Source organism: Triturus cristatus, chromosome 11 (genome assembly GCF_964204655.1).
Source record: "Triturus cristatus chromosome 11, aTriCri1.1, whole genome shotgun sequence".
Classification (NCBI taxonomy): Eukaryota; Metazoa; Chordata; class Amphibia; order Caudata; family Salamandridae; genus Triturus; species Triturus cristatus.
In genome coordinates, this window is record NC_140594.1 from 1,113,853,560 (window position 1) to 1,113,871,015 (window position 17,456).

At 43.4% G+C, this 17,456-nt stretch overlaps 1 protein-coding gene across 5 annotated transcripts in view; it reads left to right on the plus strand.

Annotated features, from left to right (window-relative positions):
- Positions 1 to 17,456, plus strand: part of ABCC5 (ATP binding cassette subfamily C member 5) — a 343,171-nt gene that overhangs the window by 286,676 nt on the left and 39,039 nt on the right. For all 5 annotated transcript variants that reach the window (XM_085635623.1, XM_085635619.1, XM_085635620.1 and 2 more), the window contains 2 exons: positions 13,401 to 13,529; positions 15,521 to 15,707. In XM_085635623.1, the coding sequence (XP_085491749.1) occupies positions 13,401 to 13,529; positions 15,521 to 15,707 (316 nt within the window). The remainder of the gene's footprint in view (positions 1 to 13,400; positions 13,530 to 15,520; positions 15,708 to 17,456) is intronic.

Consider the following 17,456-nt stretch of genomic DNA (forward strand, 5'->3'; position numbering starts at 1 on the left):
AGGGTATTGCCTATCCAAACTCAGCCAGAATCACAAGCATTCAAGCCTTACGCAAAACATTCCTTCCTCAACACTCTCTTCCAGCAAGAGTGTTTATGAAGCTCATAGGAATGATGGCGTCTTGCATCTTCATAGTGCCCCATGCAAGACTCCACATGCGTCCACTTCAAGAGTGCCTAGCACAACAGTGGAACCAGGCCCAGGGTCAGCTGACGGATCTGGTGTTGGTGGACGGCCGCACACATCACTCTCTGCAGTGGTGGAACACCACAAACCTTTCCAAAGGGCGGCCGTTCCTGGACCCGGTTCCTCAGGTGATTCTAACAGCGGACGCATCGCTCTCCGGCTGGGGAGCGCACCTCCTACACCTCACCATGCAAGGTCTATGGACGCCACAGCAAAAATCGCTCCACATCAACCATCTGGAGCTCTTGGCGATCTTTCTAGCCCTAAAATCTTTCCAAAAACAGATTTCGGGCAAAGCAGTCCTCATTCGCACAGACGATATGACTGCGATGTATTATATCCAAAAACAGGGGGGGGGACACTCTCCCCAGCTCTCCCGCTTAGCCCAGAGCATATGGAGATGGGCAATTCCCCAAAACATCTTTCTCCTGGCACAGCACGTTCCAGGCGTACAAAACACCATGGCAGATCTGCTCAGCAGACAAACACAACAACTACACGAATGGGAACTGCATCCACAAGTTCTTCACCCATTCTTCCAACAGTGGGGGCATCCTCAGATAGACCTCTTCGCCACCCACGAAAACAAGAAATGCCCAAGCTTCGCCGCCAGATACCCACACCCATTGTCCAAGGGCAATGCGATATGGATGAACTGGTCAGGCAGATTTGCATACGCCTTTCCACCTCTCCCACTAATTCCATTAGTGGTCAGGAAGCTACAACAGCACTCCCTCACACTCATTCTGGTAGCTCCTACGTGGGCCAGGCAGCCGTGGTACACCACGCTACTACAACTATCAGTGGTACCACATCAAAAACTGCATCTATCCCCATGCCTCCTAACCCAGAACCATGGAGAAATCAGGCACCCGGACCCAGCTCCGCTCAACCTGGCGATCTGGCTCCTGAAATCCTAGAATTCGGATACCTTAACCTTCCCCCTGATTGCATGAACATCATCATGGAAGCCAGACGTCCTACCACTAGAGCATGCTATGCCGCAAAGTGGAAAAGATTTGTAATTTACTGCCGTAACAATACAATCAACCCTCTAGATGCATCCATACAGCACATCATATGCTATCTGCTCCATCTTCACAGGTGTAACCTGGCATATTCATCCATACGCCTACACCTAGCAGCGATCGCTGCTTATCTACAAAACAGACAGCATTTATCACTCTTCAGAGTGCCCGCTATTAAAGCCTTCATGGAAGGCCTTAAACGAGTAATTCCTCACAGGGCACCACCTTCCCCTGTATGGAATCTAAATTTAGTTCTTACACGACTAATGGGTCCGCCCTTCGAACCAATGCACAAATGTGAGCTACAGTTTCTCACCTGGAAAACAGCTTTCCTCGTAGCTATCACTTCCCTTAGAAGGGTTGGTGAAATACAAGCGTTCACCATACAGGAACCCTACATACAAATGCATCACAGCAAGGTCATACTTCGCACAAATCCGAAGTTTCTGCCCAAAGTCATTTCCCCCTTCCACCTCAATCAATCAGTGGAATTACCTGTCTTCTTTTCGCAACCCCAATCTGTTGCAGAAAGGGCCTTACACACACTTGATGTGAAAAGGGCGTTGCTATACTACATACAAAGAACGCAACCCTTCAGGAAGACTAAACAATTGTTCGTTTCCTTCTCTCCACCACATAAAGGCAACCCCATTTCTAAATCAGGGATAGCTAGGTGGATTGTAAAATGCATACAAATTTGCTATCAAAAGGCAAAGAGAACATTATCTGTTCCTCCGAAAGCCCACTCTACAAGAAAGTTAGGGGCTTCTATGGCTTTTCTAGGGAATATACCCTTAGATGACATCTGCAAAGCAGCCACATGGTCTACACCGCACACCTTCACAAAACACTATTGTGTAGATGTGCATTCCAAGCAGCAAGCTAGGGTGGGCCAGGCTGTACTAAAGACACTTTTTCAAACAGCTGCAACGGATACCGGTGGTCGCCGCTAAGGTTGGGTACTGCTATATAATCTATGCTAAGTGTACAATCTGCAGCTCATATGCCTCGAACGGAATATGCTACTTACCAGTATGCATCTGTTCTTGGCATGTAGAGCTGCAGAGTTGTACACGCCCACCCGCCTCCCCGGCTACCTGTATCCGTTCCATTACATCTTTTTTAGATATAACACATGGGTTTCTCACTGTTATTACTACGCTCCATCATTTCCCTGTTGGCGAAAAACAATCTGAGGATGGAGCCGAAGCCCATGCGCAGTACGGACCGAAGGAGGAGTCACCAAACTCGTGACTTCCAAAGACTGTCCAAGAAGAAAAACAAACTGCAAACATCCGGGCCCAACACCAGATGGCGATCTATGCTAAGTGTACAACTCTGCAGCTCTACATGCCAAGAACAGATGCATACTGGTAAGTAGCATATTCCTTATTTTTTATCAAAAGTTTCTAGCAAGATGTAGTCTTCCCCTTCAGGTTTTTCTGGTGGAACTGTGGAACCATTCTCCTCTACCTTCACTATTTATTTTGACCCTGCCAAATGAAAGATACTTCTCTGTAAAGCATTCCGTTACTGAAAGGGCCAGCTTAATGTTGACTCTCATGATGTAACATGCTTCAGCCTCAAGCATCTTGACATTGAAGAGGAGTTGTTCCTTATAAACATCACACTTGTTGGTAGTGACATCACCTCATCATAGAATATGACCTATTGCACTCTCTTGGCATTGCATACTTCTACATTGGGATAGCTCTGAGGTGGAGGAAGCAACTACATTGGGCTGAGGCTTACCAGCTGTAAACTCTGAGGTAAGGTGCCCAAGAGATAGAGAATGCTCCCAGTCTTTTAAAATCCGCCTAGGCATTTGTTGACAGATTGGACACACCTACACAGTATGACCGTCAGTCAGGAAACCATAGGAGACCCAGTGCACATATGAATGAATTAATTAATAAAGCTTATGACGTGGGCTACTACTCCAATAAGGGAGCCCTGACACTAAAGGAAGTCGGTGAACAGGGCAAGAATCATATAAGTTTAAACGGCCAGATCTTAAGTTTTTTTCCTGAAAGACTGACAAGTGGGGGCATGTCTGAGCAACGTGGAAAGCAGGTTCCACTTCTTTGCATTATATAAGAACATATTTGACCACCTGTATGGCTTCTCCCTATAGCATTAAAATGCAAAGGTGTTGACAAGAGGAACGAAGACAACATATAGGCCTATATATAGAAACCTTTCTTCTAAGGTAAATGGAGCCTTCACATTTAATTGCTCTATAGCGCAAACACACGGCCATAAAGGTGCATCTATGTTGCATCGGAAACCAATATAAGGTAGGAAGGAAAAGGCTGACCGCCTTCCTCCAAGATGGGTTAATCACTCAAACAGCCGCATTCAGAATTACTATGCAATTGTTTGAGAAATACGGGAAGGTCAAGATGTAAGGAATTTGCATTGTCTAAGTGAGTAGTAGTTAAACATTTTTTCGAATAGACATGGGAAATTAAAGGAAAGCTTTACAAACAGACCACAAAAACTAACGCTGTAACCTGTGGATTGAAGGATAAGCTGGCATCCAATAACACACCCTGGGTTCCTGGTACAAGAGGTGGGGAGGAAGAAGGACCCAATTCTGGAGGCCACCAGTTGGAGCACCAAATTAACTATTAGGGCTAAAAAAAACAAGATCGGTCTCTTATCAGAATTCAGTTTTAAAACAAATGCATTTCATCCACTCTGCTGCTACCATATAGGTGGAAAAGCAACTGTATTTCTCCAGACTTGTTCGACATGGAGACGATAATGTGATTATTGTAAGTATAGAGCATTCTGCAGAACCCATAAGATCTAATTAAAGCTGCTAGACAGGTGATACATATAATATAGAGTGGGACAAAGGGAGGGATGTCTGAGGAACACTGTAAGGAAAATGTTAATTTGTTTAACGAAACTGGAGTAAGAATAAACAATTTGTTCTCTCAGTCAAAAAAAGATTTAAGCCATCCCAATTCCAGACCACAGACACCAGTATTGATGAGATGTTGAATAAGTACTGAATGAGAGACTATGTTGAAGCAGCAGTGTGAGAGAGTAGGATTAAGTGACAGATCCGCCCTGGTCCAAGATGCTTCCAAGATCATCAACTACTGCTAAGAGCACAGTGTCCGTACTGTAAACTGCTCTAAACATTGGTTTGAATTTGAATAGTATCAGCAGTCGGAGTCATGGGATTTAGAGAAACTACAGAGTAAAAGCTAGACCACAGCTTATTAATTTTGTCTTGGAAGAATGGTGCTAAATTGTCTCATAGTTCCTGGGAGTGTTTGGTGGTGTTGGAGTACACACTAAGAGAAATAAGACTGTTTAAAATTGAAAAAGCTTCCGTAGTAGAGTTTTTAGCTCTCTTGATCCTGGAGGCATCGAGCTGTTGATATTTAATGATGGACTTGCATTAAATATATTTTGCTGCCCCAGAATAGTCTTGACTCCATTACTGTTCAAGAAATTCAAAGTCACTTTTCTCTACTCTTAAATCATGTACAAACCAGGGAGCAGATGGCTTTCTCCTCTGAGATTTAGTATGCCCCCTAAAAACTTGCCAGCCTCTGGTGTCCTGAATGACTGGTGTCTGCCAGCCAAGACACTGCTCGGACCTCCTAGGGCGAGAGCCTCTGCTCTCAGGAGACCCAGAGAAAAAGCGGTCTGGAAAGAGGATGGAACACGCCTCCCACAGGATGACCTGCTGATTAGCTTTCCTTGGGTGGCAAGTCTGAAAGGGCTGCCGCCTCTGAAATGCAAATCAGGCTCCCCCCTCACAGGAGAGGATTCCGGCCCCTTTTTACAGGATCCCTTAGCACCTAGACAGGTGTGAAAATTAGCTAGTCAGGTAGGCATGCCACCTTCAGGCTAGTACCACCTTTAAGGTGGGCTACTGTGAGGTGGACACGATTTTTCAGGAGTAGCCATCTTTGCGATGGCATACTTAGGAATTCTGGGACAGGGTTATGTCCACTTCTCACAGGAAGTGATCATACAGGGGTGTAGGGACCCCAAGGGTCGGTAGCCCATTGACTACTACCCTACACCGCCCAAATGCCCCTAAATTCTGTATTTAGGGGAGTCCCTGGCACCATAGAAGCAGATCCTGATGACCTAAGAAGAGAGAAGACACCAAACAGCCGCTATAGCAGAGAGGAGAGAAAAAGCAGCAGACCTGGTACCAACGCTGCCGGCCTGTCTGCACCCCAGTCAACTAGTCCTGCAGCTGTTGACTCCAGAACCTTGGGAGGACTGCCTGCCTCTCCATAAAGACCAAGACCTCCTGCAGAAAAGCAGAACTGTTCTCTGCATCGTGCAGGAACTCCAAAAGGAAAAAAGACTCAGAGGCCTCCAGAACTGCCCAAACCCGACACCTGTAACCACCACTACACCTCTTGCCTCTGGCCCGAGTTGAAGTGGTCCACCGGTATCAACAAGGTCCCCCAGCCCTCCAGAGCTGGAGTCCATCATGGTTTCTTCCCTCGTGGACTCCCCAACATCCCCTGCAGCCTCTACACGCATGCCCTCTCGACTGCGACTGCTCCCGGTAAGGAAACCCGACACCTCTGCATCCGTTGTCCTAGGGCTGTGGAGAAGAGGACCCCAGGTATCCCTACGTCCTAGAGCATCACAAGCCTGTTGGTTCACCCCGACTGATATACCAGCCAGAGCCTGCAGCCTCTTTCCATAGTGACCGATCTCCATAGAAACTTATTAGGCTTACGTTGCTGTTTTGCACCCTGCGCCCTCGTGGTGGACTGTAGGTACTGCCTTGGACCTTGCCCGCCACTCACCTGAACTCCTAGAGATTTGTCTTGTAAGTTGCTGTACTATACCTAATTGCAGAACTTGTCCTTCCTTCCTAACATTTCAGAAGTTGCAGTGTCCATTTTTTAAAATGAAAAGAGTTCATATTTAAAAGCGTACTTGCCTGAACGATTTTTCTCTGATGCGTAAACATATATAAAGATACTTGCTATTTTCATAAATTGGTGTGGATCTCCTTCTTGAGTAGTTTGTGTCATTCATTGATCATTGTGTGTATTTTCAAATGTCTTGCACTCCTCTGTGTTGAGCTTAAGGATCCTCGACCACACTACAGATCAGTTTGGTATTGCATAGCGAGCCCCTGTCCACTCATAAGGGAACCTCTGGACTCCTTACACTTTATATCAGGTTCTTGATAGATCACAAAAAGAGCTAGCTTCTTACACAAGTATGCAGTACTAAGAACATATGAGAGATTAATAAGCGTGCAAGCCAAATTCATCTTGTGAATTATAGCTATCCCTTTTCCCTGCTTATTTATTTGTTCAACACTTTTCATTGAGTAAACCTCAGGAATAGCCATGGCAGTGTCAGGGGTTGATAATTCATGCAGCCAGGATTCTAATGGGAACATTACATTAGGTATGTGTTGATTAATAAAACCAAAATTATCTGGCAGCTGTTTAGCAAGTAAATTCACATTTAATAAGTAAGTGTAGGGCATGAGTTGAAGCAGGTGTATTGACATAGTTATTTTTTTTTTCCGAATGACACATAACATTGGAACTAAGGGCAGGAAATTTAGAGAACTTACAAAACCGACAACAAACGGGGCCCTTTTGGGGGTGAAGAAGGAAAGACCCTGTTGGTCGATAACATTAAGTGCAAGTAATTCGCACGCAGAATAAACATACATGTGTTCCATGTTGAAAGAACCAGAAAGACTGGCACAAGTTGTGCTCTCACTGCCGACTGGTGCTAGTGTGCTCGCCTTTGGCGTACCCCCCCCCCCCCCTCCCCCCCCCAGTGTAAGGGCTGCCGGCATGCATGCTACATAGATGAGATTTATGAAGCGGCTCATTTCACTGCACATGCTTGTTAGGTCCGAAGACTAAATAATTGAGTGATACAACACTATGCAGAGCATATACGCCACGTTGGGGTGGAGCGACGATCCCGCCAGATCAAAGCCCCCTGTCACAAATTCAAAGCCCCCAGTTAAAACAGAATAAATGCCCTTGTATAAAAATAAAATCAATCCAGTGGTACCACAAATAAAATCACCCCAAAATGTCTGATCAGAACGGTAAAGTGCAAGAATGCTCACATGTGTTTTTGTTCGACATGAGGGGCACTTCACAAATTTGGAAGGCATGGTAGCCCTGCAGAAAATAATTTGACATTCCTGACAAAAACCCGGGTGAATGGAAAAGAGCACAAAGAGATGTAGACTGTTTTGAGATGTTGCTAAAAGACTAACTAAAATAATTATTATTCAAGTATGAAAGATGAGCAGCGACAAGTGGTCTTGGGTGACTCTGAAGAGTGAAAAAACCTAGTGCCAGGTTAGTACCCTCTGGGATATCTTGGTCAGCCTTGGTCCTTTAAAGACACTGTGTGCCTTTCTCTTTTGGAAGGCAGTGCTGTCTGGATGCCACTCATTTTGTAGGTGACCAGGAGTCCATTTCATTAAGGTTCTGCTTCTTTGGCATGTGGATGAGCTATCGAGGTATAAACAACCCCCTTTTTTTAATGGGATTCTACTCGTAGGTCAGAGTCTGAAACTCCTTCGCTTTTTACAGACTTCTTAAAGGTAGTTGAATATGCTCCACCTTCTTTGATGTAATGAGTGAATTATTAGATTGTATGTCTAAGATTCCAAAGCAATCAGTATAATGACAAACTGAAATAAGTATGCATTAGAAAACAAAAATTAACTGCAGCAGATGCCACCATTTTTTTTTTTTTTTTGAAAACACGGCAAATTAAATCTGATTTATGAGCGGTTTATCTGAACGTGTGGCATTGTTCAGTAAAAGAAAAAATGTGTGAAATGAACTTTTAAATGCAATACTGTGAATAATTGTAATAGGAGGAATACCCGGACAGTTTTGTGCCAATAGCCCACCTTTTAAAACAGAGTATTTCCTGAGTGGCTCGGAACAGTGTAATTGTTGACTTAAAATAGCTTCACTGCTTAGTGTTAGACCTTGCACCTTGGCATGAGTCTCCCTTCCACTGTTTGTCGCTGTGCCTCATGTGTTTTGCTGCTCAGAGCACTGTGCCACTGCCAACCCGTGCCATAGTGCAAGTGCTCCCTATATAAAATGTATATGTTGGTTGGATTCCATGATTGGCTTATTTGGTTTACTGTCAGACCCCAGTAAAGTGCACCAGGAGTGCCCAGGGCTTGTAAATACAAATGCTGCAGGTGGGCTTGCAGCACTGGATGTGCCACCCACAGAAGCGGCCTAGTAAAATGTGTCTAAGGTCTGCCATTGCAGAACCTGCATGCAGTCTGGTACTGTCATGCTGACCTGGGCAAGTGCAAAACCTTCCTTAACTTCATATTAGTCACCCCTATGGTAGGCCCAAGGGCAGGGTGCATTGTAAGCATAAGGTAGGACAAGCCCGGATGTGTGTGGCATGTCTTAATAGTGAATTACAGCCAATTTCGTTTTTCACTATTGTAAGGCTACCTGTTCTCCATAGGCCAGAATGGGCTGTTAGAATTGTTACATTCTATGATCCTAACAGACCCAGGGAACATGGTAGAAATTCGAGTTTAGTATGCCTGAACTCGGAATAATAAAATACATCTTTTAGTAAAGTTTATTTTAATATTCCGTGTTTGCAAATGCCACTTTTAGAAAGCTGGTATTTGCTTGCCTAACCATTTCAGCTCGCCTCTGCTAGGATGTGTATGTGCTGTCTGGTTTCTGTGAGTGACAGGGCTGGGGAATTCCAGGAGACAGGCTGGGGCAGCCCGGTGGTGAATAGAGAGATCTACATCCAGATGGGTGGGAGGAGTACACCTGGACTCTGAATAGGGCTGTGCTCTGCCACCACAATGCTGGCTCCACCTCCTGTGGAGCGGATGATGTCTCTGCCCTGCACTCTGAATAGAAAGTCAGAGTCATGTCAACAAAGTGCTCAGGAACTGGTTTGGACTGGGCATAGGCCCCTCTACCCCAGAGGAACAAAGGAATTAGGGGTATAAGTAATAAGAAATTAGATCCTGCTTGACAAGAAGAACCTCTGCCTGAGGAGAAGGAACTGGGAAAGCTGTAAGGAGGAGTGCTGTCCCTGACCTGGGGGATTGGCCTGCAGTGGTTGCCTTGCTGCTGAAGGAGAGGAGAAAGACTACAAAGACTTTATTTCAACTTGTGCTTAAAAAGATCTCTAAGGGCCTGAGTAGAGCTGGCCTCCTGTTTAGAAGTCCCAGGAACAAAAGGACTTCACCCCCAGCTTCCCCCTGAACTCTGCTGTGTGAGTTCTGCCCCTCCTAGAGTGCTGGAACCAGTTTTGGGGCCTCTGGGAGCTGTGCCTGCTGTTGGGAAGCTGGCCAAGAAGAAAGAAATCCAATATCTCCACTTTTTCACGCACAGCCGGCTTAGCGAGAATTTCCGTTGCACTGCTTGTTAGCGTGCAGAATTTTATCGCTGAGGACATCGTCGCAGAGCCTGCTGCCGCTGAGCCCGATCAGCGCTGGGAAAATCATTGCCCTGCTCGTTAGCGGACCGAATTTGATCGCTACCAGCCAAGATCCACGCTCCGCCTGTTAGCGGGAAGAATTGTATTGCTGCGAACTTTGTCGCAGAGCCTGCCGCTGCTGTGTGAAATCGTCGCAGAACAAGCCAAGATCATCGCACCACTCGTTAGCGTGAGTAATTTTATCGCCGCGAAAATCGTCGCAGACCCAACCAAGATAACCGCTGGTGAAATTGTCGCCCGCTCGTTAGCGGGCCGAATTTTGTCGCATTGTGCCTTAGCGAGTACATTTCCACCGGATAAGCTACACCTTGATTTTCAACGCTGAAGTGCCGCTAGGAACTTTTCATCGCCTCATAAGGTACTGGGGGTTAAAACTGACGCTAAGGTGAATGATTTTGTCACTAACCTAAGAACTCTTTCTGAAAGCATATTCTTGAACTGTGTATGTCCTTTTTGTCGTTATTTGGTCTTGTGCTAAGTCTTTATATAAAAGATCACTATTTTTTATATAAATCTAGTGTGGTGTTCATTTGTGGTGTTGTCACTGAGTTACTGTATGTGGTCACAAATGCTTAACCTATAACGCTCTGAGATAAGCCTTGTCTGCTCGCGCCAAGCTACCTAGAGGGTGAGCAGGGGTTATTTTAGGAGTGTAACCCCATACCCTGACTGGAGGAGAGGGTCCCTGCTTGTCACAAGTACCTACATGTGCCAACCAGAGATCCCCAATTCTAACACTTAGGGAAAGGATGATTTCTCTTCATGCACCTTCAGGGAATCTCCCTAAATACGTAAAGAAGTTGTCCGTTCCAAAGCAGGATGTTTAGAAAGCTCAGGATTCTGAACAAGGAAAACCATTGTAGGACTTACAAAGTAAGAAAGTCTTTTGGCAGCCACCTAAAATGCCAACCTCCTCTTAGCTGGATCACAGATCTTGTTTGAGTGTGGATTAGGACGGTCTTCCCCAGTTAGGAGTCAGTCCCTGACATTGGTAGGGGGTGGCAAAAGACAAAAACTGTGAACTAATGCGGGAGGCTTGAAAACAAATTCTCGAGCCAGATGGTCCGTTGCAATGTTGGAAGCAGATGAGTAGCTGGAAGATTAGGAATACAAGAAAAATGATGGGTGAATCGCTTGAATTAATCTGAGACACTCCTATTTACTCAGGTTGCATCCCTGAGTGTTTTTTTTTTCTTCTCACCATGCCACCTCAGACAAAACTCAGCCATATGCAAATCAGCCTTGTTCCAGCTGCAATGGGAACAGTCCACCCTAAACTGCGAGGCCTGTGATCAGGACTAGACTCAGAACCTACATATTTCCAGGCTTTTGTTGAAATAGTTTGATCGCAGTATCCAAATACTTGGCCAAGAACCAGAGTTAGGAAGAAATCGGTGTACAACACAATCTCCTCCTAAACTGAAGTCACCAGGAGGTCTTGTCTGTATCCCAAACAACCAATAAAGGTTTTACCGAGCATAGAGAAAAGTGAACATAGGACATTATGCTCGATGATCAGCAGCTGCAATATTTCAGTACAATCTGGAGACATCGGAAACAAATTGATTTTCAGAGCAAGTTTTCTATGACCGGTGCTGTTGCTGTGGTGTAGTAAGGGAAGTTGAACCAGAACTTAACAAATAATAGTCAAAGACAGCCTATTTCAGTTCCCTTTCATTTCAGACACTATTTCTTCATTTGTATGTAAGCATCCACAGATCAAATCAAACTTGAGAAACCAGGATGAGCAGTTGTGCCGTAAGCACTCGTTGACTTTCTTAGTATTGTGCCTGGATGGCAGCTAGTACACAACTCCAGAAAACAGCTTAAGCTAAAATCATCCCTCACAAATGTAAAGGGGAAGTTTATAAAATTATTCTGTATTTACAAATAATAGCAAGTACAAAAAGATAAAGAAAAGAGGCCCAGGGAGGTTTGTCAACTTTCATGAATTGCCTAGGTAAGCTGACCCTTAAGTAGGTTCATGGAAAGAAGATAACACTGGAAAGTCCATATTCCTTCTGGTGACAAGCCGTGTTCAATGTCGGGTTTTGCTCAGGAACATAGGGCTATAAGGGTTGGTATAAGGTTTGGATCATGCCAAATGTTTGGGATATTCACATAAGGTAGATTTGCGTATTGGAAACTTGGTGGAACTTATTTAGATAGTTTGAGGTTATTTTGAAAATTCTGCATATAGCTAGTCCCCTTAAACCTATGTGGGGCACTCCTGTCAAAGTTGATCCTCTCTTTTCTCCCCCCAGTGATGGCCCCAGAAATATTTAGTGGTAGACTGTCTTTAAGCCCGTCCATACTCTTCTTCTTGAGTACCACGAGGCCCTCAAGTGGACTGGAAGGGTAGGCCTATTTTGTTGAATGGAAACTATTACAAATTAGGTGATCCCATGACACCCTGCTGCCCAACCCAATTGTACTCCATGGAAAGACATCCATAGAAAAGGGAACCCCCTCCAAAGGGCAGCTAAGGTCAGGGAGCAAGAGGGGAATGACAAACACAACTGAGCTGAGAGTACTCCCCTTTGACATATATTTCTTTACAACTGATTGTATCCTAGTATGGGTATGAATATAAGCTCATAAATAAAACAACATAGTTGTAAGATACAAATATAATAATTTATTTATTATCTTTTACTTGTTGTTCATGGTAACTTTTTTTTATATAACCAACATATTATTTAGATTAACAATTAATGACTTTTTTGGGACCGTTATTTTCATTTTATACTAACCTATTTCTTACTTTATTTAAATAAAAATGAGTGCAAAGATTCTACCCCCTACTGAGGAATCAACCTAATACCATTAATAACCACACTCATTCGTTCAACACAACCATGCACAATCATTCAAAACACATATACACATCTGGGTGTAAAGAGAAAACAGGAATGTAATACGTCTTCAAGACAAAATTAGATGACCCCAACAAACTAGATCTGGGCACAAGAGGTCGACGCCCGTTTCGGTGGAGTGAAAACACGACGTGGACCATCTTCATCAGGACCTTTCCCAAATAGTATAGGTTTTTCACAGACAACAGAAAGTGGGTACAGATTTCCTACGAGATTAATCTAATCCCAACACATAGAGGATGCACAGTGTTGAATAGAACTATTGGCCATAGGTGCCTATTTCGCATATGGGTTAAATGCACTAGACTTCCTCCTGTATCTTGGTATATATGATGGTATCAAGAGTTTCTTATCTGTATTGGTACAGAGGACCACAGCGGAAATGTATGTAATTATCATAGGTTCATATGTGGGAGAGAATACATATGTATGCTATGTCACTGGCACAGGTTGTGGGTTTTTCCTGGCTGGAATGGAGAAGCGTGCTTCCGCAACATAACCCCAGGGGCAAGCCTTTACAATCCCCGAGTAGAATTCTCTATATTTGCGAATATAGGCACTAATAGGGTTCCGTGTCCATCATACGCGTGTGTACTCAGTTGTAAAGAAATGTAGGTCAAAGCGGAGTTCTCTCAGCTCACTCTCTTTGGAAAGACATGTCAAGGCTCTGATGGGAGTCTTCCATTAGACGTATCATGTTCTAAGCATTGTTCACTTTTCTGATGATCATTTGTGAATTTTGAGATGCTCATTTCAGCACCTTGGCATGTAATCATTGCTAACGTTGGCCCTGCTGATTTCCCTGTCGCTCCTTTGTCTGTTTCAGAGTCTTCATTCGAGAGCTAAAGCGTTTGGACAACATCAGCCAGTCTCCCTTCATTTCACACATCACTTCGAGCATCCAGGGGCTCTCCACCATCCATGCATACAACAAGGGACACGAATTCCTCCACAGGTTTGTATCTAGTCTTTGTCATGTAAAGTGATTTTCTGTAATTCTATGATAACAACATTTAACAGCTCTTCAGTCTGGTCTTTATTCAGTGGCGGCTGGCATCCACAGAGGGTGGGAGATGCAAAAATAATATATAAAAAAGAACTTACCTCAAGACGAACATGACGTCCTCCAGTGCTGACGTTGTCTTCCTTCCACAGCAGCCTGGCTACAAGGAAACTCCTTTGCCAATTCCAAGTGGGAAAAACTCTGGGAAATGTGTGGAAATAAGTAAGACTGCAGGTCCAAAGTACTCACTCCTAGTGTTAAGCTAAGCAACAAACAAACCTGTACATAGATAAATGGAGAGAGAAAACTAAACTTTGAAACGCAATAACAAAGTTGGTAAACCATTTGAATATTCGGCGTTATCTGAAGATACTAGATGAATGTTGTACTTCACTGTTTAACTACTCAGACACAGTAAAGCTCCTGTTAGTTTAGCCAAAGTGAAGCTCCATGCCAATTAAACATAGGGAAGAGAAAGTAACAGACTTGAAGAAGATTTAGAACTTCAAATGCAGTTTGCAGGCCGACATCATTTAAATCCATGGCATGAGCAATCGACGTCACTAGCAGAGATTTGTGTGAAAACAGTAGAATTTGAAGATGTCGAGGACTGGAAGGAAGCTGATAGTCACAGATTGCATAATGCACTTTAGATATTACCTTTGCGACAGTGTGACATCAGCATTGTAGAAGATAATGTAACAAACGAGGGCTGTGATCTGGACAAACAAACATGTGGTATATTTGACCCAAGATTGTGGGAGATAGTTCTCAATGTAGAAACGGGAACAACGACAAAAACAGAGTTGCCTAAAAGGTGTGAACCATGTATGATTTTGATTGTGGATTACATACAGTTACATTGTCCTAATTCCCATTTGCACTGTTGTCCTTTTCCCAGTGGTAATTCTCATGTGTTCATGCTCATTTCAAAGCAGATTGATTGCCTTTGTCATGATGCTTGCGGTACATACCACATTCTCCTCTTTTCCCACCATTGTCCTGGCGGCCTGCCTTTTATTGCCGGTGCTGACTAGTTATGCTAGTCTTTTGTTGATTGACAGAGCAAGGCTGCATGGTGCTGTCGGGATCTTTTTAGTAAAGAGTTGGCTCAAGTGGCCATAGAACGGACTTACATTTTTAAGTTGACATGGTAAAATTATTCATAGCACAGCTCTGCTCTGTAGATTCTGGTCAAAGATTTAAAACAAACCTGTTTAAAGACTAATTTAAAGACTAAAAACCATTTAATTGGATGGATAAAGTTTGGAAAAAGTAATTGTTAATTATGTATTGTTGGGTTTAAGTTTTATTAAAATGGAAAAAGTAATGAGGAAGAACAGCTTGATAATGAATAAAGGCAGATATGAACTTTGAAATGGGACTATTTTAATTTAAAAATGTAAACATTTTATTATCATTCAGACCTGAAGAAATGGGATTCTGTCCTTGATCCCCCATTTATATTGGCTAGGACTGCAAGCTAAAAATAATTAGCTTGGAATAGTGCTGCATTACATTTCAGTATTGTTCTTGTTTTACTATGCTGAGGGGCGGGTGGAGTCCTGTAAGAACCTGTCCCTTCACCCACTGAATGAAAGTTGGGAATTCCTTGAATTTAGAAGTATGACAGAAAAGCAGAAGAGGATTTAAGTGATAATCGGGGAGAGGTCATGGGGTGTAGAGAAGCAGAGCAGGAGTAAAGGTTAGGGCCCGCCTCCAGGGGCAGCAGTGATGTTAGAACAAGTTGAGCAGTTTACCGCATGGAAGAGTCCCATTACCGTCTTAGTTCCACATTTCTAATCAAGATTCCGCTTGTGCATATGCAAGCCACAGTGGAGTATTGTTCATGCTGAAGTCTCCCCCTACAGCAACCTGGTCCACTATGCGTATATATTAAATGCAGAGTGAGATTTCATGTGTATTTTGTGTCTTCTGTTTAGGTACCAAGAGCTGCTGGACAGCAACCAGGCCCCTTTCTACCTGTTCAGCTGCGCAATGCGCTGGCTTGCCATTAGACTGGATGTCATCAGCATGTTGCTAATCACGACCACAGCACTGATGATTGTCCTCATGCACGGTCGCATCACCCCAGCCTACGCCGGGTTGGCCATCTCCTATGCAGTCCAGGTACAGCCAGTGGTTACTCTGAATCACTGCAGGATTTTAATCCACCTAGCTGTCAGTTTTGTCTGTTTTTACTGTGGAAATTCTCTGTGTGTAGAATATTTTGCTTATTATTTTTAGTTAATTTGAAGTGTATTTTTGAAGAACTCTGCACAACTTTATTGACTAATACCTACCATGTTTTGTGTTAATTGTTGCAATCAATCTTTATTTGGGCATTACGCCATAAAAGACAGGTAGTAAAAAATATTAAAAGTACAAGTTCTCATCCATTTCTGTGTACATTAAAACAATGTTGCAAAATTCAATAGTTGATAGTAAATTGCGATTGTTTCCAGAATATTGAAAAATGTTGACCTATACTCCTAGAACACTTAAGTTCTGCGAATTCTGTGAAATACATCCCAAATCCTACTCTTTTCAGCACTTGACACAAATTTGCGTCTACAACTCACTGAACTTTTTTTTGTTGAATTTGTTTAATCCATTTCTGTGATTGACAAACACAGTGGTGTTTTTGATAGATTTAGTTTGTTACTACTTGTTTAGAGTTATTAGAGATTGTGTTGGGTTAAACTGTTAAATTGTCGTTCCTCTCAAAGTGAACTTAAGAGATTGTATAGTTTTCAAGATGCTTTTTTTCATTTTTTAATTGTCATGTTCTCGATGTATAACAATACTGGGGCATATTGACCGGGCTTCATTATCCAGATGTACAAAAATGCAAGATAATACATTATACATAGTTCCAAATATAACATTATTCAGACTACTACTGCCAATATTATAGACTGGAATTATTAATTGCAATCATGCATATCTATAACAGTTGGCTGTCAATGACAAACTAAACATAGGCATAATTATTGCTACTTGATCAGTCCAGGAGGGCATGAACACTAATTGGCTTTAGTCCATACCGGTTTTGAGGAGGGATTTGCACAAGGCTCACCACATATCCTTAGGGCTTGAAGCCTGGGGGATAGTTTTCTCAAAGTACTCCAGCTAATTCTTGGATCCAATTACTATAGGTCGGAGCGTTGCCCATGCTGTGAATTCCTGGGCAGTCACAGGTCTGTGTCGGACCAACCCAAGCAGGGCGACTTTCCATGTTATGAACATAAATATTCTATAACCCTGCACTGATGCCATGGTAAGGATTATAAAATTGTAAACTCACTACTGCACTACGTCTACAATAGGAAGTGCCAGACAGTGCACATTAGGAAGTACCAAAAACGGCTTGTTTATAGCGCCCGTAAATGACTTCAGTAAACTTCTCAGTTTTCCTTCCCCTGCACAGACTTACCGAAGGCAGCAGTGACCAAGATATCCCCCCCCCCCCCTCTCCACCATAAAATCTATCAACACAATAGCTAACTTAGTAAACAACATAAACCATATCGAGTAGGACTCAACCTTGTAGGTAGTAGCCACAGATGGTGACTTACACATACTTCACTTAGGTGAAGGTGGCCGGGGAGAGCAGCACTTACCAGTTGGACAATATTAATAGTATTTCAGCAACAACTGCATCAGTCCGCTATCTGTTAGAATACTGAAACCTGCTGCCCATAGACCAGTGATGTGGCATGTGGGCTATAAATCATGCTCTTCACTCCAAAATAGATCAACTTACTGTAATTAATCTATGCGTGCACACTGAGGAGCAGACATAGGTAGCAGTACAATGCACCGGCCGAGATGAACATAAAAGAGCATGATTCAGTCATCACCATCGCTCTGGTTCGG